This window comes from Rhinopithecus roxellana, chromosome 15 (genome assembly GCF_007565055.1).
Source record: "Rhinopithecus roxellana isolate Shanxi Qingling chromosome 15, ASM756505v1, whole genome shotgun sequence".
NCBI classification, from domain to species: domain Eukaryota; kingdom Metazoa; phylum Chordata; class Mammalia; order Primates; family Cercopithecidae; genus Rhinopithecus; species Rhinopithecus roxellana.
Window position 1 is genome coordinate 77,651,648 of NC_044563.1, and position 14,539 is coordinate 77,666,186.

At 49.6% G+C, this 14,539-nt stretch overlaps 1 protein-coding gene across 9 annotated transcripts in view; it reads left to right on the top strand.

Moving 5' to 3' along the window:
- CEP164 (centrosomal protein 164) overlaps positions 1-11,950 on the top strand; it is an 86,345-nt gene extending 74,395 nt beyond the window's left edge. For 8 of the 9 annotated variants that reach the window (XM_010367415.2, XM_030918260.1, XM_010367416.2 and 5 more), the window contains 6 exons: positions 6,597-6,704; positions 7,565-7,679; positions 8,276-8,623; positions 9,478-9,544; positions 10,439-10,561; positions 10,716-11,950. In XM_010367415.2, the coding sequence (XP_010365717.2) occupies positions 6,597-6,704; positions 7,565-7,679; positions 8,276-8,623; positions 9,478-9,544; positions 10,439-10,561; positions 10,716-10,812 (858 nt within the window). In that variant the 3' untranslated portion in view covers positions 10,813-11,950. Of the gene's footprint in view, positions 1-6,596; positions 6,705-7,564; positions 7,680-8,275; positions 8,624-9,477; positions 9,545-10,438; positions 10,562-10,711 lie in introns of all 9 variants that reach the window. The other variant, XM_030918261.1, reaches the window with a different exon arrangement.
- The last annotated feature ends 2,589 nt before the right edge of the window (positions 11,951-14,539 follow it).

Below are 14,539 nucleotides of genomic sequence, written 5' to 3' on the forward strand. Positions count from 1 at the left end.
TTAAATCTGTCTGGTCCTGGGCTTTTTTTGATTGGTGGGCTTTTTTTGATTGGTAGGCTTTTAATTACTGCCTCAATTTCAGAACTTGTTATTGGTCTATTCAGGGATTCAACTTCTTCCTGGTTTAGTCTTGGGAGGGTATATGTGTCCAGGAATTTATCCATTTCTTCTAGATTTTCTAGTTTATTTGCATACAGGTGTGTATAGTATTCTCTGATGGTAGTTTGTATTTCTGTGGGATCAGTGGTGATATTCCCTTTATTATTTTTTATTGTGTCTATTTGATTATTCCCTCTTTTCTTCTTTATTAATCTGGATAGCGGTCTATTTTGTTAATCTTTTCAAAGAACCAGCTCCTGGATTGATTAATTTTTAAAAGGAATTTTTGTGTCCCTATCTCCTTCAGTTCTGCTCTGATCTTAGTTATTTCTTGTCTTCTGCTAACTTTTGAATTTGTTTGCTCTTGCTTCTCTAGTTCTTTTAATTGTGGTGTTGGGGTGTCGATTTTAGATCTTTCCTGCTTTCTCCTGTGGGCATTTAGTGCTATAAATTTCCCTCTAAACACCGCTTTAGCTGTGTCCCAGAGATTCTGGTACGTTGTGTGTTTGTTCTCATTGGTTTCAAATAACTTACTTCTTTTTTTTTTTTTTGAGACAGAGTCTTGCTCTGTCGCCCAGGCTGGAGTGCAGTGGCACAATCTGGGCTCACTGCAAACTCCACCTCCCGGATTCAAGCGATGCTCCTGCCTCAGCCTCCTGAGTAGCTGGGATTACAGGTGTGTGCCACCATGCCCAGTTAATTTTTGTATTTTTAGTAGAGACGAGGTTTCACCATGTTTGTCAGGCTGGTCTCGAGCTCCTGACCTCGTAATCCTCCTGGCTTGGCCTCCCAAAGTGTTGGGATTACAGCCATGAGCCACCACACCCAGCCTTGAGTGAGTTTCTTAATCTTGAGTTCTAATTGATTGCACTGTGGTCTGAGAGACTGTTTGTTTTGATTTCTGTTCTTTTGCATTTGCTGAGGAGTGTTTTAGAGACTGTTTGTTTTGATTTCTGTTCTTTTGCATTTGCTGAGGAGTGTTTTACTTCCAATTATGTGGTCAGTTTTAGAATAAGTGCTATGTGGTGCTGAGAAGAATGTATATTCTGTTGATTTGGAGTGGAGAGTTCTGTGGATGTCTATTAGGTCCACTTGGTCTAGAGCTGAGTTCAAGTCCTGAGTATCCTTGTTAATTTTCTGTCTCGTGTTGATCTGTCTAATATTGACAGTGGGGTGTGGGAGTCTAAGTCTCTTTGTAGATCTGTAAACTTGCTTTATGCGTCTGGGTTCTCCTGGGTGCGTATATAGTTAGGATAATTAGCTCTTCTCCCTTTACCATTATGTAATGCCCCTCTTTGTCTTTTTTTTTTTTTTTTTTGAGACGGAGTCTCGCTCAGTCACCCAGGCTGGAGTGCAGTGGCGTGATCTCGGCTCACTGCAAGCTCCGCCTCCCGGGTTCATGCCGTTCTCCTGCCTCAGCCTCCCAAGTAGCTGGGACTACAAGTGCTCGCCGCCACGCCCGGCTAATTTTTTTGCATTTTTAGTAGAGATGGGGTTTCACCGAGTTAGCCAGGATGGTCTCGATCTCCTGACCTCGTGATCTGCCCGTCTCGGCCTCCCAAAGTGCTGGGATTACAGGCTTGAGCCACCGCGCCCGGCCCTCTTTGTCTTTTTTTATCTTTGTTGGTTTAAAGTCTGTTTTATCAGAGACTAGGATTGCAACCCCTGCCTTTTTTTGCTTTCCATTTGCGTGGTAAATATTCCTCCATCCCTTTATTTTGAGCGAATGAGTGTCTTTGCACATGAGGTGGGTCTCCTGAATACAGCACACTGGTGGGTCTTGACTGTTTACCCAGTTTGCCAGTCTGTGTATTTTAATTGGGGCATTTAGCCTGTTTACATTCAAGGTTAATATTGTTATGTGTGAATTTGATCCTGTCACTATGATGCTACCTGGTTATTTTGCCCATTAGTTGATGCAGTTTCTTCATAGTATCGATGGTCTTTACAATTTGGTATGTTTTTGCAGTGGCTGGTACTGGTTGTTCCTTTCCATTTTTAGTGCTTCCTTCAGGAGCTCTTGTAAGGCAGGCCTGGTGGTGACAAAATCTCTCAGCATTTGCTTGTTTGTATGGATTTTATTTCTCCTTTGCTTATGAAGCTTAGTTTGGCTGGATATGAAATTCTGGGTTGAAATTCTTTTAAGAATGTTGAGGCCGGGCGCAGTGGCTCACGCCTGTAATCCCAGTACTTTGGGAGGCCGAGGCAGGCGTATCATGAGATCAGGACATCAAGACCATCCCGGCTAACACAGTGAAACCCCGTCTCTACTAAAAATACAAAAAGTTAGCCGGGCATGGTGGCGGGTGCCTGTAGTCCCAGCTACTCGGGAGTCTGAGGCAGGAGAATGGCGTGAACCTGGGGGGCGGAGCTTGATCTCCTGACCTCGTGATTCGCCCGTCTCGGCCTCCCAAAGTGCTGGGATTACAGGCGTGAGCCACCGTGCCCGGCCTGTTTGTTCCTTTTCATTCTTTTTTCTCTAATCTTGTCTTCACGCTTTATTTCATTAAGTTGATCTTCAATCTATGATATCCTTTCTTCTGCTTGATCAATTTAGTTATTTGTACTTGCGTATGCTTCACGAAGTTCTCGTGCTTGTTTTGCAGCTCCATCAGGTCATTTGTGTTCTTCTCTAAACTGGTTATTCTAGTTAGCAATTCCTCTAACCTTTTTACAAGATTCTTAGCTTCCTTACGTTGAGTTAGAACATGCACCTTTAGTTCAGAGGAGTTTGTTATTACCCACCTTCTGAAGCCTACTTCTGTCAGTTCGTCAAACTCATTCTCCGTCCAGTTTTGTTCCCTTGCTGGTGAGGAGTTGTGATCCTTTGGAGGAAAAGAGACATTCTGGTTTTTGGAATTTTCAGCCTTTTTGTGCTGGTTTTTCCTCATCTTTGTGGATTTATCTACCTTTGGTCTTTGATGTTGGTGACCTTCAGATGGGGTTTTTGTGTGGACGTCCTTTTTGTTGATGTTGATGCTACTCCTTTCTGTTTGTTAGTTTTCCTTCTAACAGACCACTCTGCTGCAAGTCTGCTGGAGTTTGCTGGAGGTCCACTCTAGACCCTATTTGCTTGGATATCACCAGTGGAGGCTGCAGAACAGCAAAGATGGCTGCCTTTTCCTTCCTCTGGAAGCTTTGTCCCAGAGGGGCACCCACCAGATGCCAGCTGGAGCTGTCCTGTATGAGGTGTCTGTTGACCCCTGCTAGGCGATGTCTCCCAGCCAGGAGGCATGGGGGTCAGGGACCCACTTGAGGAGGCAGTCTGTCTCTTAGCAGGGCTCGAGTACTGTGCTGGGAGATCTGCTGCTCTCTTCAGAGCCAGCAGGAAGGAACATTTAAGTCTGCTGAAGCTGCACCCACAGCTGTCCCTTCCTCCATGTACTCTGTCCCAGGGAGATGGGAGTTTGATCTATAAGCCCCTGCTTAGGGCTGCTGCCTTTCTTTCAGAGATGCCTGCCCAGAGAGGAGGAATCTAGAGAGGCAGTCTGGCTACAGCAGTTTTCTGGAACTGTGGTGGACTCAGTCCAGTTCGAACTTCCTGGTGGCTTTGTTTACACTGTGAGGGGAAAACCGCCTACTCAAGCCTCAGCAATGGCGGACACCCCTCCCCCACCAAGCCCGAGCATCCCAGGTTGACTTCAGACTGCTGTGCTAGCAGCATGAATTTCAAGCCAGTGGATCTTAGCTTGCTGGGCTCTGTGGGGGTGGGATCTGGAACTAGACCACTTGGCTCCCTGACTTTAGCCCCATTTCCAGAGGAGTGAATGGTTGTGTCTCACTGGCATTCCAGGTGCCACTGGTGTATGAAAAAACTCCTGCAGCTAGCTCGATGTCTGCCCAAATGGCCGCTCAATTTTGTGCTTGAAACCTAGCGCCCTCGTGGTGTAGATTCCTGAGGGAATCTCCTGGTCTGAGGGTTGTGAAGACCGTGGGAAAAGCATAGTATCTGGGCCGGAATGCACCGTCCCTCAAGGCACAGTCCCTTGTGTCTTCCCTTGGCTAGGGGAGGGAGTTCCCTGACCCCTTGTCTTCCAGAATAAGGCAACGCCCACCTTGTTTTGGCTGGCCCTCCATGGGCTGCACCCACTGTTGAACCAGCCCCAGTGAGATGAGCTGGGTACTTCAGTTGGAAATGCAGAAATCACCTGCCTTCTGCATTGATCTCGCTGGGAGCTGCAGACTGGAGCTGTCCATGTTTGGCCATCTTGCCAGCCACTCCAGGGTGTTTCTTTTCTACTGCATCATCAGGCTGCAAATTTTCTGAACTTTTATACTGTTTCTCTTTTAAAATGAAATGCTTTTAACAGCACACAAGTCACCTTTTGAATGCTTTGCCGCTTAGAAATTTCTTCCGTCAGAGACACTAAATCATCTCTCTCAAGTTCAAAGTTCCACAGATCTCTAGGGCTGGGGCAAAATGCTGCCAGTCTCTTTGCTAAAACATAACAAGAGTCACCTTTGCTCTAGTTCCCAACAAGTTCCTCATCTCCATCTGAGACCACCTCAGCCTGGACCTTATTGTTCATATCACTATCAGCATTTTTGTGAAAGCCTTTCAACAAGTCTGTAGGAGGTTCCAGACTTTCCCACATTTTCCTGTCTTCTTCTGAGCCCTCCAAACTGTTCCAGCCTCTGCCTGTTACCCATTTCCAAAGTCGCCTCCACATTTTTGGGTGTCTTTTCAGCAACACCCCACTCCTGGTACCAACTTACTGTATTAGTTCGTTTTCATGCTGTAGATAAAGACATATTTGAAACTGGGAAGAAAAAGAGGTTTAATTGAACTTACAGTTCCACTGGGGAAATGATTCTGGGGAAGCCTCAAAATCATGGTGGGAGGCAAAAGGCACTTCTCACATGGTGGTGGCAAGTAAAAATGAGGAAGAAGCAAAAGCAGAACCCCCCGATAAACCCATCAGATCTCTTGAGACTTACTCACTGTCATGAGAACAGTATGGCGGGAATGGCCCCCATGATTCAGATTATCTCCCACCAGGTCCCTCCCACAACACATGGGAATTGTGGGAATACAATTCTAGATGAGATTTGTGTGGAGACATAGAGCCAAACCATATCAATAACCCTTTATAATGTGGAAGGCAGTGGTAATAGTCCCATTTTCCTGGTGAAGAGTATGACTAATGTTTAGTACTTCCAAATCCAGTGCTTTGCCTTTCCATTCTGTCACACTAAAGACTTCGTTCGTACATGAAAATCTTTTGAACACACTTAGCAAAAGGCTTTGAGTTAGTTACCCGCCCTGCTTCTCTGATAGCCTAATTTGCAATGAGAAAGCAGATACTTCATTATTATTAGTTGGGATCACAGATCTTTGACCAGTTGAGGGTCCTGGTAGGGTGAGCTCTCTTGGATCACCTGGGCCCTTAGAAATCTGATGGTGCTCAGCCGGGCGCGGTGGCTCATGCCTGTAATCCTAGCCATTTGGGAGGCCGAGGTGGGTGAATCACTTGAGGTCAGGAGTTCGAGACCAGCCTGACCAACATGGTGAAACCCTGTCTCTACTAAAAATAAAAAAATTAGCTGGGTGTGGAGATGCATGCCTGTAATCCCAGCTACTCAGGAGGTTGAGGCAGGAGAATCGCTTGAACCCAGGAGGAGGTGGAGGTTGCAGTGAGCCGAGATTGTGCCACTGGACTCCAGCATGGGTGACAGAGTGAGACTCTATTTAAAAAAAAAAAGAAAAGAAATGTGATGGTGTTCAGAACTGGTAAAAGGGCTCAGGCCCCAGTGGCTCCTAGGACTGGCTTGGGGTCAGCAGAGAGCATGAGGCTGGAACAGACAGAAGGGCAGCTTCCCAGGGTTATAAACATGCTGCCTGCGGCCCTGTCATTGCCCTGCTTAACCCCTCTCAACCAGGGTGGTGGTGGTGATGAGAGTAATGATAATTGGAGCAGTGATAATAACCATTTGCAGCTGATGTGGTGGCTCATGCCTGTAATCCCAGTGCTTTGGGAGGCTGAGGCTGGAGGATCACTTAATTTTGAGACCAGCCTGGCCAACATTGCAAAACTCTGTCTCTACAAAAAACAAACAAACAAACAAACAAACAAAAAAAACCAGGTGTGGTGGCACACATCTGTAGTCCCAGCTACTTGGGAGGCTGAGGTGGGAGGATTACCTGAGCCCAGGAGGTTGAGGCTGCAATCAGCTGTGATCAGACCACTGCACTCCAGCCTGGGTGATGGTGAGACCTCATCTCTAAAAACAATAACCATAATAAATGATGACCATTTGGTTAACAGTAACCATTTGAGAGTTTTTAAGGTGTGGGCATGGTGTTAAACATGCAACATAGTCACATACTCTTTCTCATGTAATTCTCACGACCCTATGAAAAGTCGTAGTTCTCTTTTCCAGATGAGAAAGCAGACTATAGTAATTTGTTCAAGATCACCCAGTCAGCAAATGGCAGGGTTGGGACTCCAGCGTCTGTGTAGGTAGTCATTTCTCCTCTGTTTTCTCCTTGGCTGCAGGAGACCAGGCACCTGGATGAGATGAAGTCAGCCATGCGGAAAGGCCACAGCCTCCTGAAGAAGAAAGAGGAGAAACTGAATCAGCTGGAGTCCTCTCTTTGGGAAGAGGTGCAGCCCCATGGCCACATAGCCCAGTGGGCCCTGGCCTTCCTCTTCTGTTCTTGGGATTGGGTTGAGTTCTTTGGTCCTGTATCAGGGGGAGCTGGGCCTCTAGGGCCCAGGATTGGGCAGTAGGCTTGTCTACTGGCTGATGAAGGTGGCAGTGGCTTCAGTTCTGAGTTTGTTGAAGACACCTGTGGGTTTGGATACCTGTGCTGAATGGGCCTGAATACACCTGGACCCTCTTGCTAAAGGTGCCTGAGAAGAGGGCCGAGCCCTTACCCTACCCTGGTCCCTAAGGAGAGGTATGACCAGGGCGTCAGGAATGGACACACATGATAGGTTTTCCTGCCTGGCCTGTGACCTTGTGGACTTTCTCCTGGGTGTCTGAGGTTTAGATATAGCGCAGGGGAGGCTTAGGTGGAGTAACACTAAAGGGAGAGCTTACTGGGAAGGGTGGTGGGGGTCTGTGTGGGCCTGATGGCACTGTTGTCTATGTCTCAGGCTTTTGGGACATATGCTGAGCCTTGCTTCCCTCCCACCCTGCTGTGAGGCAGCCCTGTGTGATTTGCTTTGCCCAGGGTGCCTGGTGGAACTCTGGGCCCCAGAGGAGTCTACTCGCCAAATCCTCAGTTCCCACACATCACAAGGGCAACAGCCTACATACTGCCTTGAATTTGTAGCAGCAAAATTGCTAGGAGAACAAATGGAGATGGCCATGTTTCATGGATTTGTGTAAGAAAACCAGCTTAAAGACAAAACATACAGAAGAACCTAGCGCAGTGACCTAGCTGTTTCCTAGAAAGGAAGGAAGAAGGCCAGAAAGCATGTGGGAGAGGCCCGTCATAACTGCTAACTCTACCCTGCAGGCCTCAGATGAGGGCACTCTGGGAGGATCCCCCACCAAGAAGGCGGTCACCTTCGACCTCAGTGACGTGGACAGCCTGAGCAGTGAAAGTTCTGAATCTTGTTCCCTGCCTCACTGTGAGTGGTGGTGGCAGCAGAGGAGTGAGTGGGGGAGATGCAGGGTGAGGACCATGGTATCCATGGAATGGGAGGAACTGGGGGAACAGAGGAAGAACCCCCTTCCCTGCAGAGGGAGGCCTCTGTGAGCTGGTGTCTGGACTAGGTGCTCAGTCAATGCTGGGAAGGAATCAGACCATCTGGGTTTGCCAGCACGTGGGGCTGAAAGGTCAGGGAAGCCTTCTGAATGCTGCAGAGCACTCTACAGTGTGACCGCCGGCCTTGCTGGCCTTTCTCTTCCAGGGCCTCCTTGGGGAGGCTCTTCTCTCTCGGCTGCTCTGGCCTGTATGTGACAGAAGGGCCCTCTCCCCTTCCTTCTCTATGAGGTCCTGGGCCCATCACCCAGGGCCTTACCCTGGAAACCTGTTTCCCAGCTTCTCACCTGCACTGTCTGGAACACAGAAGCCCTGCCATCCCTGACCCCCTCATAAGGCTAAGGGGCTGTTTGGAGAAGCAGGGAGGGGTGGCCAGTAGGTTGCTGCATGACAGCTGTGTCTGGGAATGGTCCAGGGTCCTGAGCTTGAATCCCTTCCCACCACCCACCTCTTTTCTTTCAGTTGACTCAACCCCAGGTCTCACCTCCCGCAAGATCCATGGGCTGAGCCACTCCCTCCGGCAAATCAGCAGCCAGCTGAGCAGCGTCCTCAGCATCCTGGACAGCCTCAACCCTCAGTCGCCACCGCCGCTCCTCGCCTCCACGCCAGCCCAGCTCCCTCCCCGGGCCTCCAAAAGCACCCCCACCCCCACCTACTACGGCTCCCTGGCCAGGTTCTCAGCCTTATCATCTGCTACACCCACGTCCACCCAGTGGGCCTGGGATTCAGGGCAGGGGCCCAGGCTCCCCTCCTCTGTGGCTCAAACAGTGGACGACTTCCTGTTGGAGAAATGGCGCAAGTATTTTCCATGTAAGCCCCACTCTGGGCGGAGCCTTCCCACCCTCCTCCTCCTCCTCCTCTTCCTTTTGTTCTACCCTCTTTCTCCTGCTCCTTTTTTCCTCTTCCTCTTTTGCATCCCTTTGCCACACCTCTCCTCCTCTAACGTTGCCATAGTCCGTTGGTCCATTGACTCTACCTGTGGGTCCCTGGGGAAGGAGACATTGCAGGTGGCCCTGCAGCCAGGAGTTCTGTGGGTCAGGATGGTTTAGATGGAGCCTGGCTGACTGGGGCCTTTCTTATGGATTTTGGAGCTCGGAACCTAAAAGGTCATTGTTGTCATTATCTTAATAGCTACCATCTTGTGCAATGCATTATGGGCCAAGCAGTTTATATATATATATATTTTCATTTCTATTCTCTGAGGTAGTAATGATTTATCCCCATTTTACAGATGAGGAAACTGAGTTTCAGAGCGGTTAAGTAGTATGCTCTAGGGTACCCAGTGAGAGAATAACAAACTCAGTTGTGACCCCATGTCTCTGTGACTCCAGGATTCTGCTTGGAACCTCTTGGCTGTGTGGCTCATTCTTGCTTCTGAGCCAGGTGGCCTCCCCGGGTCTCAGCCCTGCTGAGGATTATGAAAAGCCATTAAACACAGGCATTTGAGGGAAAACAAAATATCTTCTTTCTGCCCTAACCCAAATTGAAAAGTAGATTAAGTTTTAAAAATAAAATAAATAGGACCATTCCTGTCTCTCACCTGTCTCTGGCCTCCAGCCACTGAAACTTTTCCTTTTATTGTTTATTCTGGGGAGGCAAGAGGCACTGGTGAGCAGGGTGGTGACCACTGCCCATTTCTGAGCCCTGTCCCTACGCTCTTCCAGCTGGCATCCCGCTGCTCAGCAACAGCCCTGCCCCGCTGGAGAGCAGGCTGGGTTACGTGTCTGCCAGGTGAGCCTCCCTGGGGGCTGGTTGGGGTGGAACGCCATAGCTGCTCCCTGCGCCTCCCGGGGCGGGTGGACCTCTGAGGGGAGCAGGCCTCCTGGTCTTACCCCAAGAAGTCAGGCAGGCCTCTAGTCCACAGAGCTGTCCCCACTTGCCTGGGTCTGAGGCGCCCGTCTGCAACCAGAGGGAAGTCAAGTCCATACCGCCAAGGTCCCAGTGGGGAAGGGCTGGGCTTACCCAGCCAACCTCCTGAGGAAGCTGCCCTCTGGCCCCCGTGGGGAGGAGTCAGCCCCTGGTAGGACCCTGCCCCTGCCCCTCCCTCTAGCTCCTCCAGCCCTGGAGTCTGGCCTTTGTCTTTGCCCTTGAGCTCTTGTCTGCTTCCTGTGGCTCCCTTCTTCCCCAAGTCCTGCTGAGCAACATCTGGAGTGAGAGGGACACCCTGTGGAGGAGACAGATGGGCAATTATTTAAACCTGTTATTAATTTTCCATTCATCTTGTTCTTGCCAAATATAAACCCCTCTCCCTCCCTCAGGCCCCTAACAATGCGTACCCCCCACCAACCCTTGGCCATCTTGAGAGCTGACGCTGGCCAAGGATTGAGTTGACAGAGGGGAGCACTTTGCTGATGAGATTGGCGGGAGCAGGCAGATGTGGGAGCCCAGAGCCGCATATCAGTAGCACCCAGCAAGTGGGCAGAGGGTATCCACCGCCTTCCCGTTTGGGAACTGTTCTTGGGGGGCAGATGTTTTGAATCTTTGAATTGCTAGGAACCTCAGAGAAGCTGCTCTGCTAGCTGAGAGGAAGAGGGAGGAGGTGACAGATCTGATGGCCTCTGCACATCCTCTGGCACTTCCACGCCGGCTCTCTCCCCTCCCCCATGCTCTCCTCTTCCTTCCCAGTGAGCAGCTCCGGCTCCTGCAGCACTCCCATTCCCAAGTCCCCGAGGCGGGCAGCACCACCTTTCAGGGCGTAATTGAGGCCAACCGGAGGTGGCTGGAACGTGTCAAGAATGACCCCAAGTTGTATCCTTTTACTTGGTTCCCAAACTGGGCTGAGCCATGGGGCTCAGGCTTGTGCCCTAAAGGGCTGAGGAGGATCCTGTTCAGCCTTTGACCCTTTCATGGCCCCTGCCTGGCTATGCCCAGTGACTGCAGTTTTCCTTCACCTTGTGGCCAGACCTCTCTTCTCTTCAACACCCAAGCCAACAGCTACTTTGAGCCTCCTGCAGCTGGGCCTCGATGAGCACAACAGAGTGAAGGTGTATCGCTTCTGAGGCCCTGAGCAGGGGCTTGGGGCAGCTCAGCCTCTCCTCCACCCAGACCAAGTGCCTGAGGAGCTGCCTGCCTGCTTCCATCTGAGGAAGCACCCTTCTGCCCCCTTCGACTTACAGGAGCCACCAGGGACCAGGGGATTGAGTGGAACAGTAAAGCCACACATTCTGTGACTACATAACCTATCTCGGGCTAAAATGTGTGGACTTGTAACGAGCTGCTGTCATTGACATGGCACGCTGATGGTGTGCGGTGGCTGCGGGCATCAGGGCCGGGAGCGCTTTGGGAGGAAGGGAGGTGTTAGAGGAGCTGCCTTTGGAGGCTCAGGGAGTCCCTTTGGAGCTGCTTGTTTCCTTGGTCCTGCAGCACACTGCTCGGGGCTCCCAAGAAGGTTGTGCACATGGTTCTTAGTTCATCAGGACAGAGACCCCCAGCATGTGTGTACCCTCAGACCCGGTTTCTCTGGGCCCACATCTATCTCCAATACCTCAGCGTCAGATCAGACCCTTTCTTTTTTGTCTTTCTTTTCTTTCTTAATTTTTATTAATATAAATATTATTATTAATATTTATTTATTAAAAAAATGCCTTTTTTTCTTGAGCATTCCGAGCACTCTTTTTGACTCTCTCAGGATTGGGCTCAGCTGTCCAGAGCCCTGCCAGAGGGTGCTGGGGGCTGTCCCTCTGCAGGCACTGTGTTTTCCTCGGGGGCTGTCTTCAGGAGCACCCCTCCTGCTCCCTGGGGCTCCTCAGGGAGCCATTTCAGCTGGAGTCTCAGGTCTCAACATAACTTCTCTGGAAGGCCAAAAAAAGATTGGGATGGCTTCTGGTCCTCATGACGGTTTTTTTCCTCCTAGGACATGTTGGATATATTCATGGGCATTGTTTCCATCTCTCTTTTCTACCTGTGCCACCCCTGCCCTGATTCCAAGGCTGCCTCAGGCAGGCAGGCAAGGGACTAGGCTGGTGCCCAGCCCTGGCAGCAAGGGGTCTTGTGCAGTTGGAGATGCTGCTGTTGTGGCAGAGCGTCCTGCAGTCCTGCTTCCATCAGCTGGCTCTTGGGTGGGGGCTTTGCAGGGGATGCTCTCTGATGTTTGTTCCATTGTTTAAATAAAATGCACCTATTTTTGTTTTTTTGCAAGCTGTGGGGTTGCCCTTGCCTCTCTAACACACAAATTAACTCCCTCCGTCCTCCAACTCATTCTTGGTCATGGAATAAGAAACTAAGATGAAACTGGCTGTTGATCTCCTCAGATGCCTTTTAGGCATCAGCCCACTACATAGAAAACTCCGTTTCATCATGTGGCTCATTCTGTGTGCTTTGGGAATAGCTTATGTGGTGCAGCCAACTCTAGTGATAATCCTGGGTGTTTTCTGCATCAGTTAAATCTCTAAAAGTCCATTTTCTACAAGGCAGTCATGTAAATGTGTCTGCTGCTTTTGGGAGGCCTTTGCCTCCTTCCTGAGAAAGGGAGGAAGGAAAAATGAATATTCATAGAATACTGCCCTATGTGGTATCTGATTTAATCATCACTACAATGTAGTTATTGATGTAGATATTTTCTGTTCCGTTTTTATGGATGAGGAAACTAAGGCTCAGAGAACCTTTACATGCCTGGAGTTCCCAGTAAAGTAGCTGAGCTCCCTGCTTGTGCAGTGCCCCCACACTCCATCCCTGCACCCCCAGAGCGCTATCTTCCCTACTACCAGTCCTTGGGAAGTGCTGAATTCGCCATCTCTCCCTTTGCCCCTTCACTGCTGTCCCACCTATCAGGTGGAGACCCGTGGTGCCATTTCCCAAAGGCTGATTGGTGTTTTCCCCACGCAGGCAGAATGCAAGATGAGTCCCCCAAAGTCCCTAAGCTGGCAAAGTTAGCTGGGTTTTTCTGCTCCAGTGGTGTGAGTAGCCTAAATACAGTCTTGGATTTACAGCAACAGAATTGCTAGGAGAACAAACCAAGATGGCCACATGATACAGATTTGTACAAGAAAAGCAACCTAAGGACGAAACATGCAAAATAACCCAGTTCCGCATCCTAGCCACTTTCTGGGGGGAAGGAAGAAAGGAAAGAAGGGAGGGAAGGAGAAGCAAGCTAACATTTGTTGAGTGCTTTCTTTGTGCCAGATGCTTTTTATGTGCTATTGTTTGTAATCTTTTTTTTTTTTTTTTTTTTGAGACGGAGTCTCGCTCTGTTGCCCAGGCTGGAGTGCAGTGGCCGGATCTCAGCTCACTGCAAGCTCTGCCTCCCGGGTTTATGCCATTCTCCTGCCTCAGCCTCCCGAGTAGCTGGGACTACAGGCGCCCGCCACCTCGCCTGGCGAGTTTTTTGTGTTTTTTAGTAGAGACGGGGTTTCACCATGTTAGCTGGGATGGTCTCGATCTCCTGACCTCGTGATCCGCCCGTCTCAGCCTCCCAAAGTGCTGGGATTACAGGCTTGAGCCACCGCGCCCGGCCTGTAATCTTAATCTTATGATGTTAGTGTTCTTATTTCATCCATGAGGCAACTTAGGCTCAGAGAGGTGATATTACTATAGCCCAAGGTCATACGCAGTATTTGAACCCAGATCTCTGGAAATCGAGATCTGTGAACCAGGCTCTGCTGTGTCAGCATCTCCTATCCTCCTCCTGGCACACAGAACAGTCCTGGCCAGCTTGGTCTGAAGACCTGGGTTGCAGGAAGCGGGTGGCTTCTAGCTGGGGAAAAACCTTGGGTTAGGGTTTACGAAGGGACTTTTTCAGAAGATTTCAAAATTGTCCCATCCCTCCTCTCATGGGTTTTAGCATCTAGCTGGGGAGACTAGAATCACAGACGTTTGGAGCTGAAAGGGGCCACTGAGTCCATTTGGACTGCTGTGACAAAATGCCATCAACCAGGTAGCTTTTAAACAGCAATTTATTTCTCACAGTTCCGGAGGCTGAAAATCCAAGATCAAGGTGTTGAGAAATTTGGTGTCTGGTGAGTGGTTTCTAGTTCCTAGAGGGCAGCTTCTGCATCCTCGCCTAGTAGAAGTGTAGGACTCTTGGCTCCTTCAGCCCCTTCTGAGGGCACTAATCCCAGTCATGAGGGCTGCGCCTTCACAGCCGAATCGCCTCCCCAAAGGCCCCGCCTCCTCATATCATCACACTGGGGATTGGGTTTCCTCATAGGAATTGGGGTCCATAGTGGGGCCTTATGGATTACTTGTTCAGTCCGTTCAGGTTTTGCAGTAGAGGAAACTGCCTAGAGAGGCTGCATGAGGTGCTCCAAGTTGCAGCCACAGTGGCAGAGGTGGGAATAGAACCAGTGTCGTAACTTCCTGGCCTGGGGCTTCAGAAAAGAGTTTTTTTTTTTTTAAAGGATATTCTTAGTAGACTATATGTTCACATGACTCGATATTCAAATGGTACAAAAGTCACTCCATGAGTTATCTAGTGCTCCCTCTTGAAGGTAAAATACTACCAGTTCCTTCTGGAGATGTTATGCAAATAAAAAGGAGGGATGCTTAGATTCTCTTCCCCGTTATGGTGGAGTATGGGTCACTCCTAATGTAGGATTGGACGATTGCCCCAAGCTGTCGTGAGTAGTTGATTGACGGTTTTCTTAAGGGAACAGTGCTGGGAATGATGACAGACGCCCCCCACTGACCCCTTCCACCTCCCTGCCCCCCCAGTAAACTCCCACCCAAAATAGCAGTATGAGGTGTGGGGAAATAATCTTTGCCTCCGTCCTGGGTTTAGGCTGTCACCTG